Source organism: Catharus ustulatus, chromosome 7, assembly GCF_009819885.2.
Source record: "Catharus ustulatus isolate bCatUst1 chromosome 7, bCatUst1.pri.v2, whole genome shotgun sequence".
NCBI lineage: Eukaryota > Metazoa > Chordata > Aves > Passeriformes > Turdidae > Catharus > Catharus ustulatus.
This window is the reverse complement of record NC_046227.1, coordinates 5,924,520-5,951,897: the sequence shown is the minus strand read 5'-3', so window position 1 is coordinate 5,951,897 and position 27,378 is coordinate 5,924,520. Positions and strand designations below refer to the sequence as shown.

At 41.2% G+C, this 27,378-nt stretch overlaps 1 protein-coding gene and 1 long non-coding RNA gene across 2 annotated transcripts in view; one reads left to right on the top strand and one right to left on the bottom strand.

The window, feature by feature from the left end:
* ZNF804A (zinc finger protein 804A) overlaps positions 1 to 13,645 on the bottom strand; it is a 146,117-nt gene extending 132,472 nt beyond the window's left edge. Inside the window, exon 1 of the mRNA XM_033065328.2 lies at positions 13,449 to 13,645. Coding sequence (XP_032921219.1) covers positions 13,449 to 13,559 — 111 coding nt within the window. The 5' untranslated portion in view covers positions 13,560 to 13,645. The remainder of the gene's footprint in view (positions 1 to 13,448) is intronic.
* Positions 13,646 to 13,650: 5 nt separating this feature from the next.
* LOC116999031 lies at positions 13,651 to 14,767 on the top strand. Its single transcript, XR_004418513.1, has 2 exons — positions 13,651 to 13,877; positions 14,689 to 14,767. It is a non-coding gene; the product is annotated as an uncharacterized LOC116999031 (long non-coding RNA).
* The last annotated feature ends 12,611 nt before the right edge of the window (positions 14,768 to 27,378 follow it).

Genomic DNA, 27,378 nt, shown 5'->3' with positions numbered 1-27,378 from the left:
ACACAAATCTTCAGCACTGCCAAATTCAAGCAATGTTTCCTCATTTGGAGTCTTCTTTCCCAAACCCAGTACCCAAATCAGCAATCAAATGTTGGTGTTAATTTGCAACAAATTAAATTAAGCAAAATACCCTGTGTTCAGACTGTTTTGCCAGCAACAGGAGCAGATGCTTTCCTAGAGGCAGTATTTAATTTACTAAGACCCCATTCACTTGTTAACAGCACTGAGCTTGATCAAGACCTCCTGTGTCATTGGGAAAGTCGTGGCTGCTCTAAGAGTGCCTGTAAGTAAACAAGAAATGTTGCTGAATAACACAAAATGTCACCAACTTCTTGCAACATCAATCCTGCTCTTCAGAGAGACAACAGAACCTCTAAAGAAGGGCACTGAGTATTTCTTCTTTATAGGTCACTGAGCTATTAATATTTTTTACTTTTTCTAACTGTTCCCATGGAGTTATGTCATGATACAGAAGCACAGTCACATTAACCCTACTGCAATCCTGCCATTCCATGGAAAACATGACCTGTTAGTAATTAATCTTAGAACTGGGGGTAATAATAGCACTCTCCACCTTACCAACAGCTCATCCTGCATTTACAGCTCCTACAAGGACCCTTGACAGGGCAGAGAGAACCAGGGGAATGTGTTAGCTACTGCAAAACGAGACAGGAGCCACTGACTTTGTAACCTCTTATCCACCAAAAGCTTTTCCTTCACTTCATTTTCTGCAGTTAAGCACATACTTGGAGGGACAAAAGGTCCATTTGTTTCTCTCTCTACACACACACGTGAGACTCATTAATGTTAATTGGATTTATGAATGCCTGCTGAAAAGAGACGAAACTGTAAAGATTTCCCATTTGCAGGGAAACAATCAAAGGAATAATTTCTTGTGCGTCTTGCTGATGAAGAGATGAGGAAATAATGGATGAGTCACTTTACATTATTATTCAGAATTCTTAAAATAGAAGAGATGAAAACACTGGTTTCTGTACAGGTCATGTTCATGTAAGGGACTCTTTCTAAGAATCCAATTTGAACCTTCAAGTATAGTCCTGCTTCTAATTACCCGACTCCAAGAAGAAACCCCGGTCTCTGAATTGTAATTATACAGATTTGTTGCTGTAATTCAATTTGTCAGGTGTAAAATACAAGTGCAATTTCCTCCACACAGCCCCCCCATAGCTTTCAAAGAGACAGTGAACTTGAGCCATTTGATAATTCATTCCATATTGTAGCTTTCACATTCATTATGCATAAAACTTCTGACAGATTTTTTTTTAAAGAAGGTGATATACATGGCTCTAGTTCCTCTGCTAACTGGTTTGAAAATAAATCCTACATTCATCTCGTGGCTACAGCACAGCATTAGCCACTACCTACCTGGTCTGCAGTGACCAGGGCACTTCAGAGTAAGCTCAAAATTACTCTGAATTTTGAGGGAGAACACCCACAATCCTCACATGCACTGGTTTGCTCTGTGGGAACTTCTCCAAGGTTATTCCTCTGCCCAGCCCCAGCCAGCTGAGTGAAGACTCTGGATCAACAAGGCCCCTCTTATAAAAAAGAGTTTCAGCCACTCATAAAGAATTTTGGCACTTCCTCCCTTTAGAAGGATCATGTTTCCTCTATGACAATCATGAGCTAAAGGAATTTAGTGTGATGCCACATCCCTGTGTTAAACAATGGGCTTGAATACACAGAGTATATATTAACAATATAATATATATGATAATATAAAAATGCATATAAAAATATAAATACATAACGTGAACTAAGTTTATAAATATATCAAAGCCGTAAGCACACCACACCCACTGTGTGAAAAGATGCAAAATATCTGAACAACTTCCTGGAAATCCCCAGATACACTGCTCATGGCACAGTGCAAGAGCTCTGTGGGCTGAACAAGACACGGTTGATAGTTTGTTTCTCATTTTTCCTCTCTTTGAAACAATCTATAGCGAAGGACTGCAGCATATAATGCTTTAGAAAACGCTTGGCTTGAGTTTTCCTTGCCTCTGCATAAAGCTGTTCCAACGACAACAATTCAATTTCTCTCTCAGTTGTGTTCCTGAGTACCTTTTAGAAGCCTTTCCAAAATTAGGGTTATATATACTCCAGCAATTTCCAATATGAAAAAGTGTAATCAATAAAATACTGCTGATAATGCACACAATTTGTGGAGTGTGAGAGCTACATATTAATTAGTTTTGGAAAAGTTCCGAGTCTATCATCTTTCTTAATTACAAGTTGGGTCGTTGACTGTGACTCACAGCTTGGGAATCCCTACAAAGAAATCCTAAGTAGATTCAATGGCTGCACTTGATTTATTAGTTACCCTGGGTCTCAGGGCTCTGGCAGATCAGGAGCTCCCCAGAGAAGGTCACTGCAGGCACTGCTCCTGCCAGCTGGATGTCAGCTGGGATCAGGGCAGCCAGGAGCACTCAGGAGTCCCAAAAAGTTGGAGCAGGGCACAGCAGGAACCTCACCACACAGGATTCAATTAAAAGCTGCTCTTCTGCAGATCAAACTGAAATTGTACCCTTGGCTGAGGACAGAGGGACACTTAGTCCTACACTTTGCTTAAAAGCACAGTCAATTAATTTAAGGATGGAGATGCCACAGACTCTCCTTCCAGCACTTGGCCACCCTCAATTTTTACTTTTTTTCCCTTGTATCTGATCAGGATTTCCCACCTCTTATCTTGAACTTGCCTCCTAGCACACACGTCCAGGTCAAGCCTGACTGACCGTCAGGCTTAGTCTTAGGCTGAAATTCTTTTTCTGTGAGGCTGTGGTGAAGATATATTTGAGGTATCAGACTTTGTTTTTTTCCCTGGAACTCATGGAAATGCACCAGGGGCATGTAGCATCCAACTGTGAGCTGACACACCAGTATTGAAGCAGGTAGAGATTGCTATGATCCAATGAGAAATTTGAACAGAGAGAATTGAGAAAGGTGAGAAACTTCGCCCCAGGAATAAAAGAAGAAAACCTCTATTCCCAGAGATGAATGAAAAGAACTTTTTGCTTTTATGCCAGAACATGCTGGAACAGCTCATCCTTAAAATAGTCCCCCAAAAAGTTGACATGGCCCATGAACTCAGCTGTGGGAAGGCTGCAAAAGATGGGAGGGACTTGAAGATTGCAGATTTCCAGGCTGCTGTTCATGGAAAGTAAAAGCCATGAGAGAACTGTTTTCTTGTGAAGAAGTCTCCAAAGCAGGGCAAGACAGGCTTCTGTCCCTAAGGAGACTGAAGAAAGATTATTTTAGAGGTGGCAAACTGACTGAAAATTCCAGATTTTGTCTCTTTACCTTTTTAGTGGGAAGGAAAGGAGGGTGTGGTAGGGAGAAGAGTTCCGAAGGTTTATCCTGATTTTCATATAATTTTTCTTTTAATTTTGTTTGCAATTTTTTTTCTCTATACCCTTTAAAGTTTTGAACCTGTTTTGCCCTCCTCCTCCTCCTAATCCATATCTCAGAGCAGGAAATGAGTAAATAATTTCTAGTGGGTGCACTGGCGATTTGGCCCAGACTAAACTCACTTCATAATTGGGGCATTGGCTGGGAAACTCAAATTAGCAAACCAAAACCTCTACACTGACCAAAAATCCTCCAAGTCTGACTGGTTTGAATCAGAACAAGCAACTCAGACAGTGCCACTGCTGCCATGGATATGCTGACAAGGACAGGCAAACTTTGTCCTGGTTTTCTCCAGTTCTACTGTAAATATTATATTTATTATTATATATGCAAAAAATGTTGTTATTCACTAATGATGTGTTATCACTTGGTAACTCTACATCTCCTCTCTATTAAACACCTTGGCTGTTTTGGTTTTTTTTTCACACAGCTCGCTGCAGTTTTCCTTTCCACTGGAAAGCTCCACTTTTCCTTCTTTAATTCTCCATTACTTATAAATCAGGTCCACTCTGGGCACACCTGGTCACCTCAGGGAGTTGGTGGAGCAGCCACCAGGTTTTGCTGGACTTTTCTAATTACATTGCCATGACACTTGCATACCCACGAGCACTCCAAGGTGTTTCATAAAGAAAACCTCAAATATTTCTGACATCCTGTTGGTGGGGAGCTTTTCTCTCTGCTCTGTGGTAATACAACAGGCTACAACTCCACAAACCTTTGGAAGCAGTCCTTTAAAACTGCTTTCATCTCTTTCTAATCCCTAATTCCACCTGCTAGTTCATGCAAATTCACTTATTTGCCCAACAAACAGGTGTCAGATGATTTACCGGCTCATTTGCACAGCAGAAGGACAAGCAAATATTATCTTGATTTTTCTACCTCATGAAATATTTCCTTGAAACTATCAGAAAAAAATTAGCATTGCTATTAGAAATCTCAATGCAAAGAAGCCAGAAAACCCATTTATTCAGCAGTATATTCCACTGCTACCCTCAGAGTATCCTGAAGTATTAACTATATTTTAAGAATGTTTTGTAAACTAGCAGCATAAAAGGTATTTTGCTTTTTAAAAAGGTTACCTTGCTTTATTTGCAGAAACAGTTGTTTACTGCTCACATAGAACATAATGTTCTTTATGCAATTACATTAAGTTTCCCAAGTCTCACTTTAAAGCAAACCTAAAACCTAAAAACTTTTTTTTTGACAATAAAGTGTATTTTGTAAAAATAGAATATTTTTTTAAAAAGTGGAGACTACACCCACAGTGTCCAAGACTTCCAGTATAAAGACCTTTATACCATTTCTTTACTTTGCCCCTTTCTTTATAATTCAGAACCCAACCCAAATGAGTGTTCAGCACTCATACAAACAGGTTCTTTGAAGTGCCAGGACTGGGACAGGCAGCTTTAGGGACTGGCAAGATTTGAGGACATCTTGGTCTGTGTTTTACACTCTCATGATAAAGCCAACTGTTTCCAACAGAGAAAGACACAACATCCTATAGAATTACACATCTTTAAGCAAACTTTGCTAAATAATTATACATTTCAATAATGACTAGTTAAGAAAATTTTTTAAAAAAAATTTGCTTTTGTTTTATAAATTTAGGCTCAGGTTGTTTCATGGACTGCTTGGCCAGACCCCTTGTGCAGCATAATCCTTTACAGACCCAAGTGTGCCCCAAGTTTAAAATCCAGATATTTTATCAAAATCCATTTGATGAAGGAGTAGCTGATGTTCTGCAACGGGTATTGTGGTTTCCTGTCAAAAACAGTTGCAGCAGAAATTAAATTACTTCGAAATTGCAGCTATTTAAACAACTGTATTCTGCCATGTGAATGAAGATGCATTTTGCAAAAAAACAAACAAACAAAAAAAAAAAAACAAACAAAAAAAAAAAACCACAAAACAAAAACAATCCACAAACTTCATGGACACCTACACATAGAAAAACCTGCCCTCCAATCCCCAGCTATAGTCTCAGGTGTCAGATCACAGAATCAAGAAACAGTGTGGGCTGGAATGGACCTCAGAGATCATTTAGTTTCACTGCCATGGGCAGGGACACCTACACTGGTTTGTCCTCCTTGTGGAAGGATGCTGCCAGTTAGATGGAAAGGAAGCTCCTTTCCTAAGTCCAGAAACTCATTTCTACAAGGCAAAGATGCAAATTCTGACAGATATTGTGCAGTGCTAGGTTGGAAATGAAACAATCTGACCAAGACTTGGCCAGTGTAGGCAATCAAGCTGTATGCTGGCTGTGAGAAATCTTGCAACATGAATATTTGAGTTCAGCTGGTCCCACAGGAGGTAGCCTGATCACTTGCTACTTGGGGAAAGAAGTCTCTCTAAAAATATCATTTTTATCCACATAAAAAAATCATTTTAAAATGCAAATCACCACAGTCAGACACAAAGCCTGACGAGTCCTAAGTCTCTGGTACAAACCAGGAATGTTGATGAGCTTCTAAACACAAACAAACAAAAATATCTCTCTGTTCCTCAAAAAAACCCTCAACATTCTCCAAGCCATTTGCAGAATTTACAACAAAATCTGTTCTTTATCATATGCAATCAGGGAAGCTATGCCAGGTGGGAGATATGGAGGTCACTCCTGGCACTATTTCTGGATTTGCTCTTACAGCTGTGAAGAAAGAATCTTCATTTCCTTTCTTACACCACTACCTGTATAACTACCACCCTTTAAAATTCCAAATAAAAATATTTGGAAATTTAGTCTCTGAATTAATTAAAAAGAAGGAAAAAATAAAAAGTTGCCACAGAAATTCGTGCTCACCCTCAACTCAGAGTGTTCAGAACAAACATCCTCTGCCAAGGGAGAAACAAAACCCTGTGCCCCATCTGTACCCCTGCTTTGGCCAGTCCTCAGAGGAAAAGAACTGCAAACATATTTAACATATTTTAACAAAATAAATTAATTACTCTATGAGTTAAAATCTCCTGGTTCCTGAGGCCTTCAGACAGTTTCTTATCTCCATTGAACAAACAAGGTTAAACATGACAAATATTGTGCCTTCTTGTGAGCAAATATTGTTTTGTTTACTTTGGGGTTTTTTTAAACAACAGTAAGTCACAGCTCATCATACAACAGTCTCTCAAGAATGCTGGGGGAAAAGCATTTGTTCTCACTCCAAAAATGTGTGGAAAAATAGAAGGGTCTGACGAGTATTTGTTTTTAAGAGACTGGTCAGATACAGCCAAATTAGGAAGGCTCATTCCCTCTCCTGTGTTTACAGTTGAATCACAAGTGAGTAAACAAAAAAAATCAACTCACTTTCCACTTCCACCAGGCAGCATTAAAGAATCTGTCTTATAAATAATTATTGACTGCATTAACATATTAAATAAGAGAAAATGTTCTGGATTGATTTTGTGGGTTTCTTTAAGTTCGTCACCACCTATATTTTAAGATGCACCTATTCAACGGCTTTGATTTGTTGCAGAGAATAGTTTCTCCTCTTGACATGCCTGAATGCCATTCAGAGAAGGAAATATTGCAATTGTCACCAGTTAGGGGCATCAGAGATCTTGCAGCTACTTAGTCAAATCCTACACAAAACCCCTCTGTGCTCAGCTAAGAGTCCACTCTCAACACAACTTTTCACTTTTTTTCCACAGTGAATCCCTGCTGACAGAAGGCCAAGAAACCTGAATTTTCCCAGAGCCCATAGCAAAGACAAGACTTTTAGCACTGCAATCTGCACCTTGGAAAGGTCTAATTAGTTGAAAGATTTCAAAAATATCTGTGGTTTTGAAAATTCAGGAGCAGCTTGCTGTTTTCCAGTTAGCAGCATGGTAAACAACATGTTAGCAGCACCGTTTTCCAAGTGTGAGCAACATGTTCAAATTAATGTTGTGGATCTCAGAGCTAGGAGATTGCTCTGGATATTTGCACCAGAAAATATTCAACACCAAGGCTCTCCTCAGACTTATTCTTTAAGGCCTCAGTTTGGAAAAAAAAAATAGACAAGTGTACTAATTTAACCATGGTAATAGTCTAATTACATTCAACAGAATAGCGAGGTGTTTGAAGCTTACCATACATTTAATAAGCTTTTACAGTACAGAAGTCTGCTCAGGAACAGCTCTGAAGCAGAAGCTGCCCCAATTTAAACCTGCTGCACGCTGGACTCCAGCTCCTGCTATTTTTTGGGCCAGATGATGGAGTCACACAGAGTCTGGCGGATATAGGAGGGCTGTGTCTCGCTGCACGAGGCTTGAGACCTCTCTGAATTGCTCTGGAAATGCAGTTGAATTATGATGGTTTCCTATGAACTCACCAAAACACGCCTGCTGATAATGTTTGGAACCAGAACTGTTACAGACAGCCTCACACAAATAAACCAAGTCACCTGAGTTCAAATAAATGGGCTTTAGAAGTAGGACACAGTTATGATTTTATTGTTCCTTTAACTTTACCAGTTTATTCTGTTGTCTTCTGAGTGGTTGGTTTTCAATTATGATCTAAGTAATATTTATTAATTATTAAAATCAAATTAGGAAGAACTTATTTTTTTCTCTTTAATATTTTAATGAGTTAGGGCTGCTCAGCTTCTCCCACAGAAGTGAACATTTTCAAATTCCAAACTTAAGTCAAAAAAGACATTAGCAGATCCACAGGGAGCATAGCCACTGAAGAAAGTAACAGGTGATTTTTCTCCCTTTACTAACACAACTCTGGCCTAGCAACTCAGCCCTACAAACTCTGCAACATTAAAGATGAAAAACAATGTATCACAATAGTTCTATTAAATTCTGCATGAGTAAGATAGAATTGAAAAATTACTCTCCAGCTACAGGTAATATACAATATGGCAAGCAGAACTGCAGGATGTCATTTTACCAGTATTTAAAATAAACCTATGGTAAGTATTGTTTATTTTATATGTGCACTAGATAGCTTGAAATCAATGGAGATTTACCCTGATCATGCAGAATTACAACTGCAGTTGCAATTCATCAGGAAATGCTTTAGTTTAATACTTTCTTCCTGTAGTAGAGAACAGATATTTGTAATAGAAATTCCCATAAAATATATATATTTTTTATGTCCACCACAGCCTATTTACTTTAGTAGATGTGGGAATACAAAAATATTCTACAGAGTGTAAAAGAGCCAAAGACAACCGACAGACAGCCTGAGCAACAGATGGCACTTTCAGAGGGCACCAGTGTGACAGTATTTCAACTCCATGGAGTTTTCATAAAAGTAGAGGCACGCCCTCAGACTTCTAAAAGGAGTTGTAAACAAATTAATTACTTTATTAATTAATCTACATCCCTGCAGCCATAACCAAGCTGGCTGGGAGGCACTAAGCTGTACTACATGAGAGCCACCTGAAGTTCATGAGATCATCTTCTCCACAAGGCTTGTGGCACTGAGTTCAGAGTTTGATTCCAGTTCTAATTAATTTGTGACTGCCTCCCTTGGACCTGGGGACCACTATTTCCATTCTACCCCTGGAGCCCCCTGGGTTCATCCTTTTAACCAAAGTATAAACCTACATACATAGAGGTCACTGTTAGTCACAAAAACAGATTCTTGTGTTTGGTGTATTTGGTCCTTGAACCAACTGCTTATCAGGACCCTGCAACCTTACCTACTTTCCATCTGTACCAACAAGACACTTGAAACTAGAATTACAGTAACAATTTACACCACTCACAGGTCTGAAGTTCCTCAGCCAAGTGGCAGCACCTTACTCATTCTGATCCCCACCAGAGAAAATGCATTTGCCCAATTAAAAGATGTGAAGGAGCCCCACAGGTCCAGTCCTCCACCCCTGTGAATCCCAAGGGCACAGAGCCATTTACACCAGTGCAAGGTGAAATAGCAGATACTCAGTCACCAGCCACATACCAGCTACTCAGAAGAACAAAGAGTCAGTTTTCTTGCTGACCAACCAAAAATTGTATCTATTAACTAGGATAAATACTTTAACATGATTTAGGGTTTACATCCTGAAAGACATTTTAAGGATTTAAAAAATCACCTGCGGCTCCAACTCCAAACAACTGATTTCTCTCTCCAGAAAGCTGTTCTTTTCATACAAGTTTCAGTACTTTTTGAGATTATAAACTGCAAGACAGCAGCCACAGCAAGGAAGATGAATTACAAAGATAGACTACTGTAATTTGGCACCAATAACATAAATCCTGAAAAAATAACAGAGTAAGTGCATTAGAAGTTCAGAACCATAGGCAAAACAAAGAGTTTGTAGAAAAGAAAAAAAAATATAAACTGCTACAGCCAAAAAGAACATCCTTGGAAAAATTTCTTGGTCACAAAATATGAACCCTGACATGAAATAGCCAAGCAGTCAGGCCAATATTCATCAATTAAAACACCAAAAAGCATGAAAATGCAAAAAGAGCACAAGAAATTTGAAGCATCATTGCAGAGTACTGACCCACATGGTAAGTTTTGAGTTTCTCTCAGAAACCATCTGTCACAAAAAAGACCACATGGCAGTTGGTTCACTCAGACAGCACTCCAACAACAGCAAAACCTTCCAAAGAGCTGCCATGCAGTACTCCAGTGGCAAATTAGCTATTGTTAGGAGACTGTGCATGTTTGAAGGATATTTCAGGCAATAGAAACTGCAGAGGGAGAGGATAAAGCCTTATTTGACAGTGCAAACACCACCAACTTCTTTTTGCTACGTTTTCTCATTACTTTTTAATAAGAATTTGGAGGCTATTCTTCACAGGGCCCATTCCCCATCAATCCATTCTTTTCCTGACAAGAAGTAGCAGATTACAATTGGGTAAGGCATCCCTACCCCAACAGCTCCCCTGTGGGCTGGGGGGACCAGAGCTATCAGAAACACCCAGAACTGCATGCAGACACACATTCCTCCATTCCCCACCCTCACCTGACCAAAGGTTCACCCACCAGCAATTTTTCCTTATTTTATTTCATTTCAAAAGTTTTTACAGTAACCTGTTTTCTCAGTTACCTAAATCCACCCTTTCCTTTGTTCCCACTTGTGCCTTTCCCTTCCCTCTGAGCTCAGGTTTTCCCAGAACCTTCTTCTGAGGAATAGAACTGTGGCCTTCCCCATCCTCCTCCTCTTTGTATCTTCATCCCTCACACACTTCTCTCCCCCTCCCAAATAACCCCATCTCAAAGCCCACACTCAGCAGGAATTAAAGACAGATGTGCCTTAGAGAAACACCAAGGCAATAGAAACACTGCCATTCTATCTTTTCTACCAAAAAGTAACTCTATGATGCTCTCCACTGAGCAGCTTCTGCAGAAGACCAAAGCTTTGTGTTTCATGTTCCCCACCAGCTGGCCAAAGGTTTGTAGCTCTTTCTTCCTGCTGTATTTTGGGAGCTTTGAACCAAATCTCCATGAAGTTTTAAATGACAAGTTCTGTGTGAAACAGGACGCAGGCAGAGGACAAACACGTAAGGATAACCTCTAGAGACAAACAATCAGGGAACAATATCTCTCAGTGACCTCTCCTGGAGAGCAAGGGGAAAAAAATAAAAAAAAGAGTTTCAGGGCAATTCCAGGTCACTCCAGACTGGGACAGTAGTGAAAAGGACCAAGGAGCTTTCTCCCCTGAAACCTGACCAGCTCAGGTTTGAAGATACACCACACAAAATCATCTCCAAACCACACAATCTGACTAGACCCAGCACTTTTCTACTCGATGTGAAATTCTACTGAGACACACACACTCATCTCTATTTCTAGACAGAGTCTGGTGCAGAACTCTGAAGGAGAACCAAAGCTTAACAAGTGTAAGTTCTGCACAGAAGCAATTCTATGCTGTACAAAGGGAGGCTGTTTCCAGGTTCTCCTTGGTTTATGAGGAAGCAGTGATTTTGGAAAGCTTGGAGCTCAGATGAAGAGACAATGAAAGCTCTACAGCAAATAGGAAGATATGTCTGAGTCAGAGCAGCTTCAAAATTTCTGATTTTCTGCTTTACAGATTGCTGTTTCTCCTAGTCTTATTCTGTGATGGAAGACAGTAAGAGCTGTGCTCTTCCTGGAATTTCTAAGGACTTATTCTAGTTTACACTAATAAATATTTTCATCCTTCCAAGTCTGAAAAGCTTGTTTACAGTGAAATCCTCTGAAACAATGAAACATCTGATTTTCCCATTGAAATGGAGGTAAATGTACTTCAGCACCTCAGAACTATCAGTCTGGGCTACTAATGCCCTGTATCACAACTCAGTGGTATCTTCACCTCCTATAAATTAAAAAACAGCCCAAGCAGAAACACCAGCCTTGATGCCTGCATCTATACAATTTATCTCACAGGAAAGGATTTCCTTTTGCTGTCCACAGAGCCAACATCAAAAACTCTTCCTTTTCAACCCACCAAAAACTTTGCCAGTGCTCACTGCCCACACAGAAGCTAAGGGCTCTCACGGCACTCCCACAGCCAACACTGCCTTGTCTGCCCTCACATCAGTCCCACTGAAGGGCAGGGGTGAGTTAAATATCTTCCCAGAGTACATTTTTTCCCCAGAGTATGAGCACTTCAAAGCCCACACAATTATTGTTTATTTTAATTTGAAGTTAGCACCAGTCTTTTCCCAAAATATTTTGGTCACCAATAATTTTATCAGTAAATAAAGTATTCAGGAATATTGAAAATACAGGGCTGCCTTTTTTATTTTTCTCTGCCAAGGGAAAAATAAATAAAAAAAATCCGTTGAAGCAAAATCCATTATGAACTGCAAGACAATACACAGTCCAAAAGTTACATCAGAGTATTCTCAGTCCTGCCAAATGCATCTTTACTGAAATTGTTTAGTAGGAAGAAGGTGATGTATCATGCCATTATTTGAAATGTACCAAATATTTCTGCAGTACATCTTGGGTTTGCAACTGTAAGAGTGAAATATTACACACATATTGCCATCTCATGGATACTACAAACACTTGTTTAGAATTCCAACAACGCAATCCCTAACAGAAAAATATGCAGAATCCACAGCAAATAAAATTGTAAAGATTTACAACGTGAAAGCAGGAACTTCACATTTGAAACAGTCCAAAAATCTGCCTCAGATTCTCTCGTAGTAGTTACTATTTTTATGACTTGGCTCAGACTTGCTTTAATCTCTTTATTTAGGGAGAAATTGCAAGCTTGCCAACTCTAGCAAATGTTAAGTACTTCAGTAAATTCCCCATCAATATAGGTCGTGCATTCGAGGGAACAAGAATGTGGTGAGTAAGTTCTGCTCCATCTCCTGCAAAGAGGATTTCAGAGCAAGGCAGTGATGGGAGGGAGAGATAAACAACGTGGCTAAGCCCCTCTTTCAGCTCCATCCTCCGCTCCAGACATCTGTCCCCACGGCTCTGTGCCGTGATTGAGATGTTACGTGCTGCAGCTCGCCCAGCCCGCCCTTATCCCACATCCCTTTCATCTGAGCAGGCACATGGATCGCCAAGGCTATCGTCACTCTTCCATTAAAGTTCAGCAACAGCACGAGGCGAGTTCCAGCAACTCAGCAAAACCTCGGGAATCCAACAGATGTAAAGACGCCTGGGCACGGAGGATGAATTCAGGAACAGCCCGAATAGCCTGTGCAGACTTTGCGGAGCATCTCAGCCAAAATGCCTAAACCCTCCGAGTCCTGTCACACCCCGAGTTTCGCTTCCAAAAAAGAACTTGGCAGCCAACAAACCAAACCGCGCATCGTTCCTCGGGCTGTGCTCCAGCACCGAAAGGGCCGGGACAGCACCCGGACAAGTTTGGGGTCGCTCGCCCTGCGGCTGTCCCCGCACGGGGGGACAGAGCCGGGGTCACCGGGGGGATGCGCTCAGCCGAGCCGCCCCTCCCCGGGCTGCCCGGGCTGCGGAGCCCCGGCCCTGCATCTCCCTGAGCTGGCTGTCTGTCTGGCTGTCTGTCCGTCCGCAGCGCTGCGCGGACACGGCAGCGCCTGCCCCGAGCCGAGGGCACCGCGTCCCCGCAAAGGAGGAGGAGGAAGGGGGAGGCAAGGGAAGGAGGAGAAGAAGAAGAAGCCATTACCAGAGTTTTGTTCCCGTTCTTGCTGAGCGGGCCGCGGAAAACTCCCTTGATGTTGCGAAAGTGCCCGTTGCTGAGGTGCGCGGAGCTGATGACAATGTAGTAGCACTCCATGGGGCCGGAGCCGCCTCCTCAGGCCGGGCAGCGCCGGGGGTGCGGCCCCTCAGCGCGGCAGGAGGAGGAGGAGGAGGATGAGGAGGAGGAGGAGGATGAGGAGGAGGATGCGCGGCGCGGCCGCGGCGGAGCCGAGCGAGCTGCCGCCGCCGCTGGCAGGCATAGTGCTATTATAGCGAGCAGCCTTGCCGGTCGGCTGCACTGAGCCAATGGCAGGGAGCCACTGGGCTGGTACCGAGCGCTGTCAGAGGAGGACATCTGTCACACGCCGCCTCCACCGCCACCCACCGCCCCGCTGCCCCCGCCGCGGACGGGCAGGTAAAGGGGACGGGCGGGGGCACGGGGCACAGCCGGCACCCCCACGGCAGCCAGCCCCGCAGGTGGGCTGTGCCCTCCTTTTTCCGGGGGTGGGGACGACGGCGAGTGCGATTCCTTTGGGGTTTGCTGGGGAGGGGGGTGGGCATGGAGCGATGCCCGCGGTGCGACGCCCCCAGCCCGGCGCTCCCCGCCCTCCCCCTCCCCCGAGCAGCCTCCGCGCCCTCCACCGCGCCCTTCTCTGTTTTGTCACACGTTTCTCCATCACCCAACTCACAGGCACCTCCACCTGCCCGGCCCGGAGCAGCTCCCCCGCTCCCCGGGCTCCATCGCCCGCCGCTCTCGGTTCGTCCGGCCCGTGAGCACGAAATTGGGGGAAATCGGTCATTTCCCACCCCGCTGGGGCTGAGCTCCATCCCGCCCCTCCTGCCGCAGCCCATCCCCGCCGCATCCCGCCCGGCGAGCCGCAGCATCCTGCCAAAACTTCTGGGTCACGGCACGGGGGAAGCGCTCGGGGCCGCAGTGCCCGTTCCCGGGGATCCCTCCATCCCATCCCTCCTCCCGGGGCTGCATCCCCCTTCCCGGCTACTCACGGTTCTCCCGGCCCGGAGAGCCCCGCCCGGCCTCGCTAGCAAAGGACAACAGCCATGGTTTCTTGCAGGCTCTGGCGCAGGCTCTGCGATCCTCAGCGCCCGGGTAATGCTCGGCTCCACAAAGCCCCCAGCAAAATGTGCTAAAAGCCATCAGGTACATCGGCATGAGGCGGCTGTAGCACACCCCTGCTCCTTCATAAGTGTTCCTTTCTCTTTTGCAGCACACGCAAATCGGGGCTGGCTGCCAGGACCAGAATTTGTCACAGTCCGAGATGTGCACAAGAAAGATGCTTAAGTGTGGTTTGTTGTTTTGTTGTTGTTTTTTTCCCCCCCCCCATAAGATAGCTGTGATTTGCAGCTTTCTCATGCAAGGTGTGAAACACTCTTAGCTGGCTCATCTACCAACCTGCTTTACCTGCTTGATTCTAGACTGTAAAAATCAAGATTGATGGCATGAATTTCCAGTGCCAAAAGAAGGAACACGTTAGAAATGAAGCCCAGAAACGTGATGTAACAGCTGAACATGTCTCTTAGTCAGCATTTACTGCTGGCAGCATCATAGCAGTGTCCTGTCATCCTGTCCTCCAAAGCAGATGAGCTGCCAGAAGACTCAGGATGGGGACACACACAAGCACTCCCCTGGTGGCAATTACTCTCAGGTGTTTGCCTCCTTGATGAAGGAGGTCCCAGTTTTTGAGATGTGCATCCTTCTGATAAACATCTTCTATCATTACCTCCGTTCATACACAGTGAACAGTAAATTTTGACAGCTGTCACTCATCCTTTAGCATTTCCAGCGCTTAGGAAGGAATTATGGAAATGGCAAAAGTGGAAAGTTTTGACAGCTGAGACACAGGTGAGAGATCAGAATTTGCTGCTACAGCCAAAAAAAAAGTGTGATAATGCACAGTAACACGATTTTTCTGGTTATGGGGATGTACATGTACATCTAGAAATAACAAGCAACTTTGTTGCCATGTGAAAATCTAGTCAATATTATAAATACCTGGTAAATTTAAAAACAGCACATTTAAGGCCTGCTTGCCACTTCAGATAGGATCAGGGGTATGGTTCTCTCTCAAAAATGTCAGAAGTTTAGGCAGGATAGAGTAATGAAATGAACATGAAATTATGCAAGAAATAAAATTAGGCAACTCTTTCCTGGGAATAACTTGGACTAGAACAATCTTTTTTCCACCTTTTAAAAAGAGCATTACTGACATGTCAGGACCCTTCTGCCTGGGAATGAAATTCCACGCATCCACCACCTCAAAGAACTGGAACCTTTTTCTCTGAATTCCTTGCACAGACACATTGCTGAGACATTTACTCCCAGCAGCCATACCTGGGTCCTTTCAGGGCTGTACAGCTGCTCTCTGGCCTTGCAGAGACCAAGCACTTGGGAACATCTGCTTGCAGTAACAGAGAAATAAGCTACTCCCACATCTCAGGTTTCAAAGGTTCACCCTGCTTTGTGCCAAACAGAAGTGACCAACAGCATTAAAAGCTGCTATAGCATGAAAATCACTGTCCTCCTCTATTAAGGAAGGGGAAAAACCCAACAAACAATTAAAAACCACTTGATTCATCCAAAGCACTGAATAAGCAAGGACAAGTAGTAGTAAATAAAACCTAACAAGCAAAATATATATATTTTCTACTCCTGCTTATTCTGGTTGGCCTCTATTTTTTTCTTTTTTTTTTCCCCTCTTTGGGCTGATCTCTGACACTTTGCTATCTTAACCCTTCACCTAAGTTTTCTTTGCTCATTCTGTTCATTATAATCACACAGGTTCAAGATGCTGCTTCCTTCCCAAATCTTTTATTTTTAATAAATTGCTGATTTCATCAATCCCTAACCCTAAGGCTCCTACCTATCATCAGCCTTCCTTATTTCCATTCTGTCCTGCTCTCCTGGGTAAGTATCTCGGGTTTCAGCTGTTCATATTGCTCTTTATTCAAATCTCTGCTATATAATAATAACCAATGCTGATTATTTACTCATTCTCTTATTCTTCTATTTGGGAAAAAATCTCCAAGGAGTTGTTCCTGTATAAAATGGCAAGTATCAACTCAAGAAACACGCTATGGATTTGTGAGACTTTCTGGAAAACTTGTGAACTAGAAGCCAGTGATCAAATTAAACTAATTCTTGTGCATTCTACTGTTTTTATGCCTGTGAGAATACTCAATATTCTGCATTCTAATATTTAATAGTACTCATTATTTAAGAAATAGTCCTGGCATAAGGCAGAAAAAAATATTCAAGAGTACAAACAATCCTCTTTTGGTTAACAGTTTTTAAAGCATGGCACAGCATATGTGTTACTAACATATCCTGAGAATTCATTCACTGTCTCCTGAAACATACCCAGCAAGGATAGAAAGGAATATGTGAGCTCAAGTCACAAGAAACTCAATTTAAGTTCCCATAGCAATTCTTACTGAATTCAACAAACTTCACTTTATGCTGAGAATATCTCCCTGTAAGTAATCTGCTGCCTGAGACACTCCTTTTTACCATCTCCTGCACCTTCAGTCTCCTTGTATTGGTACTTGGTTTTCTCTCCTTTTCACTTAGCCTTGTGTGTGTCTCCCTGTTTGGGATGCCCATCATCCCTGCATTAGGCAGAAGGAAAGCTGGGAGTATCCTGTGCACCTTTTAAAGGCCATTATGGGTAATGTACATTATGCACTGTATTACAACTGCATTCATTCATCAGCTGTGGGGGTGGTGCAGCAGGAAAAAAGAGGAAACTGGGATACTCTGGTAGCCTAGTTCCCAGCACATCCTTCGTGCTGTGTGAAGAGTATCAGAGTGGGCTCCCTGTTCCAGCACTTGAGCTGAGTGGAATCACAAAGCTGGGGGAAGGCAGTGGTGCCTCAAAGCCCTGCAGCATGCAGAAAAAATCAGGCAGCCTGCAGCCCCCAGCGTTGTGTCACAGGGAGAGGACTGGGAAAGCTTGAATTAATGTTTCTGCTCAGTCTCAAAAGTGGTAGCAAAGATTTATTAAAACATACTCTCTTTTCTTTTTTTTTGCTCCAGCCCTCTAAAGCTCATCATTTCACACAACTGCTTATTCAGAACAGCTCCAGGAAAAAGTTTGTCCAGCAAGAATTATCCCTTCCCTCCTTTCACATATCCACCCAGCATCTGTATCTAGCACCACATTCCAGCCTTCAGAAATGCACTTTTCTGCCCCTGCTCTTCCCAATCACCAATATTACCACTTCAGGATACTATTGAGAAATACTGTGTTGTTACTGGGTATAATACACCACTCTCTGTATCTTCCTTTATAATGGTGATGCTGAAGAATTTCCCTAACACCCCATGCACGCTGCATCTTTTTGTTTTCTTCCCTAATCCATTCCTAACAGAGAGAAAACAAACCAAACCAATAAATATTTAAAATGAAATTGCAAATGACACACTGAATATGAGGTGACACCAAGTGACTCATGTACTACAATACCATTAAGCAGCAGGATATTTTACAAAGGCCAGAAAACATCTGATGGCCCAAGCCAAAACACCTGATGGCTGCACAAGCCACCCTTGACCATTTCCAACACTGAAAATACAATTCACTGTGCTATGTTAAACATTGCCTTAGAAGCAAATCCTCTAACAAATAGAGTGTCTCTATGTCAAAAGCAAATGGAGCCAGCTGCTGGAAAATGAATCCCTGAAACAGTCCGTCATGGAATTATAGTTTCCCAATATCCATTCAAACCAAACAGCCAAGTCAAACCCTAACAGAATAAATGAAATTAAATTATCAAAAACTGTAAGGAAAAGAATTGGATTTTATCTCAGAGGCAATGCTTCCATCTCTAGTGGAAGCATACCTGTGTGTGGCAGGGGAATCTTTAGCTGGTTTTGTTTTTTAGATGATCTTTTCTAAAAGGTCTTTAAGGTCCCTTCCAATCCAAACCATTCCATGACTTTTCCCAATTGACTGGTCTATAAAATCTTCTTCAGTTTCATTTCTCTAACAATCTAGCACAACAGTGCAAGGAGCAATTGTTCAGAGACAACACAAAAAACCTCAATTAAATTTTTTTTTTTAATAAACCAAAGAGCAAAAGCCAAAAGACCACAGAATGGCTGTGATTCCACCAAGCCACTAGCCAAAGCTGAATAAAATCCAGCAGGCAAGGTACAGAATTAGCATTACATTAAAGCAAACAACACATGATCACTGCACAAAATATCCAAAGAGATTTCAAGCAGCCGTTCTGCATCTGCTACTTTTCTGGAGATGGGAGTTCACTACATAACGAGCACCAAGTTTTCATTTTTACCAGTTAAATGTTTTAAATCAATTTTATCCAGTTAAAACTTGCTTTGTTAAAAATACAACATTTCAAAGGTACTTAAGAAATTAAAAGCTTTTCATGAAAATGAAAGAAGGCATTAAGGGAAAACCTGATAAAAGGAAATTCACAAATAAATAGGAAAATTGTGAACTTTGAGATCTAGGATAGCAGAACATTTGTGGCCATTTGTTACAAACAGATTATTTTCCCTGCCAACTGCTACACAACTTTTTTCCAGTGTTAAAAAATCTGGAGTCTAAAAAATGGATCAGAAGTATTCCACAGTCAATTAGAAACTGCACATCAGTGAGCCTGTGCTCATTTACTGAAGCAGTAAATGAAGCAGGAGGTATTTCCGTGGGAAGAAGCCCTGAAGTTCACACCAGGAACTGGCATCAGCTCCAGACTTTTCCACTGGGTGGTGGTAATGAGATCAGCAAGTTCAGGAGTGCTGGTAGCAGAGCTCAGACCACCAGTATTCACTCATTTTTGTGCTCATTCAGTCATTCTGTCTCTCCCTCTGTACACACATACCTACCCTGTGTGCACTGGAAAGCTACTGTCACAGTAGTGAAACGATGGATGGAACAGTTCTAAATTTTTTAAGGGCTGGGCTGTAAAATTAATCTTAACACAGTTTGCTGCTTTAGCATTCAGCTCAACGACATCATTTTCTCAGTGCAAAAGCTGAAGAGAGTTGAGGTGAGACAGATGACAGGTCAGAAAATAGCACTATTTATTCCTGAATGAGCAAGTATAAATTAGAGCCCCACTGGAGGGAAAAATGCTCCAGAGATTCAAATTGTAATAGATTTCATCGAGTTCAATATATGACATGCTATGATGGCTTCCCTTTTCATGTGATCTGTAATTGTCACAAAAGAGAATGGAAATTAAATTAAAAATGTTGTGTTTACTTTCCCAACGTTACACATTTCAGTGAGACCCATTTTTCAAAATGGGAATGTTTGGCATAATCTGAAAATCAAAGCCCTTTACAATATTTATGGTTATGACCTCCCAGCTTAAAGCACCATAAATCACTTCAGGCATTAACTGGTTCACTTTCACAGGGCACTAGCTGTAACAACACCAAAACACAGCTCAGTATCAAGCACATGCTGGGGAAGGATACTTCTAATATTATATTATATGGTGCCTTGCCATACTTCAAAAAACCACACAGTTTTTATGAATTATTGTTTAAATACTGGTAGGTATTTAAATGTCCTTATTTGAAGTCCTTATTTTGGCCCTGCTGAGTGATGCTTGACACTCTCAGCTTACTGTCTGAAATGTCCTGTTTGTTCATTAGAACAATTTTTTTTCCCTAATAATTGATGGCTTACCAATCTGTCTGCTGTAGCAAAAGAATACAAATTTGCATGTTAAAATACTATCAAAAGAATTTAATATGCAAAATATCTCAAAGTTATGTGCTTAATTAAAGATAACCATATCAAAATAGCTCAAGTACATTATAGATTACTAGCCTGAAAAAAAAAAAAAAAACATGGTAAGAAACAAAGTCAGTATTGCTCTAAAAATAGGGAGGAGTTCCAAAGCCCAGTGTATCTGGTTTGGCATTTGGAGAATTAAAAAATGTCTAATTCATTTAATTCAGTAAGAACTTACTCGTTGCTCCAAGCTAGATAAATCATGCCAAGCTTTACCAAATGCACGTTTCCTTGAGTATCTGTAAGACCTGTGTGATCAGAAGGCAAAATATTATCGACAGTAATATCATGACAAGTGCCATGGGTAAGGTACAAATCTGTGCCCAAGCAGTAACATGAATAGCTGTTTCTTCATCCAATTTTTGAGGTTCCTTGGAGTTATGCTGTCCTTGTATTCCTGAGCCCTGAATTAACAATCCTTCTTGTCCACATGATGGGGGAATGAAGTTATCATAATTATTAATGGTTACTAATTAATTAAATTAAAATAATGATCACTCTGTCATCAATTATTTATTATTAGAGTGGAAAAAGTTAGTTCCATGATTTTTCTCTTCTTCATCTGTGTCCACATGGCCTTTTGGATCAACAATTCCTTGTGATAGTTACATGGGAAGTGTTATTGGAGACAAACCTTCTCCAGTTTTAAAAGACTATGTTCCACTTCCTTCTTTACATAATCATGACACAGTGTATGCATGCACATATATATATGTTTAGATAGCTAAGAACTTAATTTTCTACTTTCATTATTGCTATGTACACTCCAGTGTCACTTGACAACTGCATATTACCTTTTCTCCACACAACCAGAATTTAATACAAGATATCTATTAACTAGATCTATACTCAAAATAAAGCATCTCTGCTTTTACAGATTCTCAGTCCTGACACCTCCTAAATATATTAAATTGCCCTTGAACTAACCTTAACATCAGCATTCCCACTAGAACCAGTGACCCTAATGCGTTCTAAATGCCTGAAGTTAAGAGGAAAAGAAAGTATAAAATGTTTTAAAAGTCAAAACACAACTGAACTATTCCCTGGGAACCCTTGTGCTGCTGTCTTTACAGGAAAATGCATTTACTGTAAAAAAACAGCTAAACCAAAAAAAACCATGCAGGAAGAAAAAAAAAAACTGTACTCAAATTCTCACCATTCTGGAAGAAATACTATGTTTAGATTTGCTGATCTTGAGTTAGTTTAGCAAAAAGCCCCCCAAAAAACCAACAAAACAACAACCAACCAAACAACCCACTCCCTAAACCAACAGAAATATTTCCACCCTACTTGTTTTGAAGCCTACCTTGGAATTTGGACCTTGTATCTCTTAAGGCTGAGCCTGGTAGACTCAGACACTGCCAGGACAGTCTCTCACTCCTTCATGATGCCTAAATTTGCCACTTTTAAATGTCTTTGCTGCTGCCCTTTTGTCAGCTGCAGATCACCATCAATTATTTGACCTAACACTGAAATAAAAGCATCTCCAAGCTTTTCTCTCCCTTTTCTAATAAATAATTATGCAAGACACTCAAGCCTCAGTAGTTTCTGCTGGTAAAGCTTTGTTGTCACTACTTTAATTCTTGAGCATAAATTGATTCCTTGAGCTTCCTGGTTATTTTTGAACATCTTCCCTAAATTCCCCCTGCTCACTTTCCTGAGTGAATAATTCTCTTACAAAAGTGTGTTTGTGTCCAAATGACCATAAGTGTAATCTACTTGCAGGCAGATTATATTTAAAAGATCAACCCTTCAAGACAGCAATTTCAGTTTTTTTGATTGAATATTCACCTCCACGTTATTTTCAGAAAGCCAAACACGGATTAGTTTTGGAATAACACCCTACAGGCTGAAAAGCAGGAGCTGTAACAAAATTGTCTGAGGGTCTTTGAGGATAAAAATAATGTAAAAAATGGGATTGACTGTAAGGATGCAGGGCACACATGTAGCTCTGTGTTGCTCCTTCATCTTCCTGGCCCTCCACTCATGGGGGTTCTGTGACATTGGCACTCCAGGCTGCCCTTGCACTCTCCCCTCGTGGCTGGCAAGCCCATCCTGTCTTTTTATGGGGACCACAGACTCCTCACACCCACAAATTGCTCTTCTGGTTGCTTAAATTCCAGCCCAGCCAATTCTTTGACTGCAGCTGATGCTTCATTTTGCAGAGTGTGTTTTCTTACCATTTCTTATCTGCAGTTTACTCACTCCTCACATGAGGAGCTAACAAGAAAGTCAAGAGAAGCCCAAATACTATTTGTATTAATTTATTAGCAGGAAGCCAATTTTGGTTCAATATCACAACCGTGTATTTTGGATTTAACAGAACATTCCTCAAACTGAAGGCCAGCAGAAAAGTAAGTGGATTTTGGACAAAGCATTTTTCTGCCCTCATGAAAACAGCAGCAGGAAACAAACTCCAGTGGTCAGAATTGGACCATAAAGATGAAAAACCATATGTGTTTCTGGTCTTCAAATTGCTACTCCACAGAGTGATAAGAGACATCATATAGAACCTTATCAGGATTTAATTTCCTAACAGAAATGAGAAAGGAATGTGCAAAGCCCCTCTTACATGATCTAGCACTAGATTGCAGTACATGATAAAAATATCTTAACAGCCATATACCTAAGGAAGATAGCATTCCATCTCTCCTTCCTGAAGATGCTTTCTATATACAAATTCTTTTAAAAATAGCATATTTCTGGTTTGCTGTGCATGACTGTCTTCTTCAGGAAATGTTTTCTGGCAAAAACCTCCTCACAGTCACTGTATCTTTTTAGTTCTTCTGTAATAATACTTTGTAAGATGCTCCTAGTAAATGAGGTTTATGAATGAAACCTGTCAAGGTATACATACTACAAAAATGATTGCTGAATTTCTTTGAAATTTTTAATTTTTGGCTGTAATCTAACTGCGTCATAAAGGTTCTAGTCATAAAGGTTCACCACCATGTGAAAAACCTGCTTTGTACGTATTTCTATTTTGTGCATCTTTGCCATGTCATTCTGCATCCCCTTGTATCCTAAATATATTTACTAAATCTCCCACATTCTATTCTATTTCTAGCCTCTACCAACGACAATGTTATTTCCAGACAAACTCGAATTTCCAAGGGGCTCACTGCGAGCAACATTGCCCTTTTTGACCAAGAAAACACAAATTCTAACACAAATTTTATACTTTTCACATTGTGATATATTTACAGCAGGGACCCTACAAAGAGCATTTACAAACAACGCAGGCATGTTCAGCATCCATGCAGGGATGCTGTTCTGGGAACAGCAGAGGCAAGCAGTGCTCTGGATTTGGGAGTATTGCTCTGCTGGGTAGTGGGCAGCATTTTAATACAAGTGACCACAGGAAATGAGGGCTCCCTCCCCTCTGCTTCATCTTTTTCCTGCTCTACAGACTGCACAGTTTTCTCCTCCTCATGTTTTTAAGATAATCTAATTTTTAGGACCTAAAATACCCCTCACAATAGCCAGAGCAGGATTATTTGCTGCTGTGGCTATGCTACACCGTAGCTCTCATTTTACAGCACTACAAGTGCCATCCAAAGGAATCTTTTCCAAGGCCATCTTGGAATTTTGTTAGATAAATTTTAAAAGGCTAATTATTAATAAAAGACACTAACAGACTGAGACTATGGGCATCCTACCTTGTTTCAACAATTCGTGAATCATGTCCCCCATGCTGTTAAAAAAAAAATAAAAGCTCACAGAAAGCACTTCTAGTACACATTTCTGACACTGCCTCCTGGAAACATCTCTGAGAAGGGTTTGGTTCTTCCTTGCCCGCTCTGCACACCCATTGGGATGCTGAGGCAGCGAGGATTTCCCACTCCCATCTCCGGCACGTCAGGCTGTTCTGTGACTCTGCAAAGCTCTCTGCAATTCTTGGTGCTGAGCCAAGCCTGCCTGGGAAGCCACACTTCAACCAGCTCCTCATGCCACAACCAAAACCTCGCAGAAATACTCTGCTGACTACACTCTTAAATACATTTTGGCGTGAAAAAAAGCTTCAGATAAGTGGAAATTTCAGCAAAACCTGACCTTTCCTTGGACATGCTTCAAGACTTACTGCAATGTTATGCTCCAATTATAGAAACACCCCAAATGAATAAGTAGATATTTAAATTTTACAGATACCACCCTAAGGAAAAATTTTAGTTAAACATAAATGGCGTGATTACCTAATGGGCATAGCAAAATGTTAGGAAAGTGATGTGTTTGGATAAAACAGCAACGATTAATTTTTTTCATTTAATTTTTTTCTCAAATATAACATGCTTCTGGAGATCATATTTAGTGAACATACTCGTGGTTCCAGGCCCACACAGTATTTTAATTCCATAAGGTGCGTGGGAGGTTTTTTAAATCCACATAATTTTGTGTTATTTTCTTTTTGCATGTTAAGTTATTATCATCAGATGGAGGGGAAATTAAACATTCTGAATGTGTTAAAAGCCTTGGTCTTCTTGACTCCTATTACCAACTGCTAACTATTGCTAAACTCATCCATTTTTGGAACATGAACAACCTTGATAACATCAGATGAAGACAAAATAAAAATAGAGCTTTGGCAAATCCTGTGAATTGAATTCCGGTATCTCGGAACACCGTGTGAAGCTCTTGATTGGCTTTGCAAATGTAGCTCACTATATTAATACTGAAGCTAACTCATTTCCTAACTTTGCTAAGAGCAGCCAGAGCTATAGTCATGCTGGAATAGTGAGGAGCTGAATAAAATCCAGGCTATGAATGTAGCTGTGGTTTGGGATTTTTTCCCTGGGAATAGTTTTGGGGAAATTATTCCTAAAAAAATTTATATCTAGTCGTCCTTTCCTTTGGGGCACATTATATATGTTGTTTCCTCCTTTTCTGAGCCTGGGCTGCCCTTGGCTGTTCCATGGCTGCCGTAGCCTGACAATGAGCACACAAAGAGCTGCTCAGCTGCCTTCTGACACAGAAACGTGAGAAACAGTGGCCATCAGAAACACCAGGGACAACATCAGGGAGAGGCAGATGTAGATTTATATGGAAAGAAGGGTAACTTGTGCTGATGCAGGTACAATAAAAACAATTCCAGTATGCATTATGTAAAATCCTTTCCAAAACCATACCAGCTCTAGAAAATCACATACAATTTAGGTACTTAACTAATAGCTTTTATTTGGTGGAGCACCATATTAGTCTCTCTGCTACAAGGCGAGAAAAGATAATAGATAAATTTAAAAAGCATGGAATACTTTAAGAACCACCAAATACCCTGAATTAATTCAATTTCAGATTTAAAAAAAATAAATCCTCAAATGTCAGGTGATCTCACTGCAGTCATAAATATCTGCAAGTTATTATTTAATGCTTTCTTCTGTTCATAAGCCTCTTAGAACAGAGGCACACTCTCCAGAGATCATTGGCTTACTGTGTACCTAAAGAAATTAAGCTACAGCTCAATTATGGTAAACATATTTCATTTTCCCCCAGGAATGAGCAGGTGAAAGGGCTTAAGTTCAAATGGAAATAAGATTAACAATAATAAGAAAGTTATTTAACCACTAACTTATATAGTGTGGTCCTTGCAGAGCTTTGCAAGAGCATCCACAACCAGTGTAGAAAACAAAGCATATAGAGAATATACCTCAATTTTTGTTATGGATTTAAAATCCATTTTCAAATCCCATCAGTGAACAATCATCTTCCATTCGGTATCCATGTATTCTCTCAAGTTCTTTTAATAATATTTAAAACCATATGTAAGCAACATGCAGCATTTAGTGATGTCCATCAATATCCTGTATCACCACCCAAAATATGACACAACTCAGCAACAGAAGATGTCTTTCCACTGGAAAACTTACAGTGCTTTGGCTACAGCCTTTACTTTCCCTCTGCCAAATTATTTTCACAATAATTTTGATGAAGTTTCCAGATAGGAGTGGTTTTGCTGTTTTGGATCATTTTATCCTATAAGGTCTAACAGAAACCAGTTTTTTTCCCCATTTCTTTTAAAGCTCCACAACACACTGAATATTACACTAGGGATAGTTTTGCTGTTGCTGGTTTTGCCTTCAACAACACTGCAATTTAGTGATCCATAAAAATGGTGAGGCCAGGCTTCTGGAAAGGGCACTCACATCCTTAAATTGAAACCAGTGAGCACCAGCTACACCAAACTGAGGAAAGCAAGCTTTAAAACCTCCACAAGGAGTTTGATGAAACCAAGATGCATAAATGCAAATCTGTTGGTAATAAGCAGAATCAGAAACCGGAGATCTGGTTGGCTCTGCTGTCTGATTTAAAACCAAGACTAAACCAGAGCTTGTCCACAAACAAGGCTACCTGCTTCCCAGACAGAGTGTGGTACATCAGAAAGCAATTAAACCAGAGGCCTCAGCATTTGTTTTTGTTTGAATTGCAGTCAGCACCAGCCATTGACCAATAACAGCATTTAAACAGCAAGCAAGCAGTGTCACAGTTGGGCAGGAGAAGCGAAGCAGCAGAGATTAGGAAATACACTGCAGTGGGAAGACAGCTAAGCACAGGCATCAGTTATTTAAGGATTCAGTCGTGCCTGCTGCCCACAACAACAATAACAACTCTCTCTGCTGTATTTTCAGAAATGAGCTTTCTGCCAACACTAATGCAGCAGCTGCAAACTCCACTAAAGATTTCAGCTTAATTGTTGCTACAGGATTCCTCCAAGCCCTGCTAATCACTGACCTTGCAAGGACTGACCCTGGCTCTGGAACAGAGTGTGCAGTACCCTCACTTTTGGGAGCCTTTAGGTGTAGAAAGCTTCATTCAAGCTCTTGACATTCTCACAAGCACCACCCCTGCTATGCCATCTCCTTCCAGCTCACATGTTCCTGTAGGCCACACACAATGACAGATAATTTCTTACAGTTTGTGCTGGCATCCTACAAACCCACAAAAAGCCTCTTGCTCCAGCACATGGCAACACATTTGTTGCCTCATCGTGCTCTTGGAGTTAATCAGGACTAGAGTGTGTTTCCACAAGAAAGGAGCCTTCATTTTTCAGGTGGGAAACAGATACATGCATATATATTCAATCCATATATGACAAATATATCGATATCTGTAACTATTGCATCACTTTAATCTCCAGGG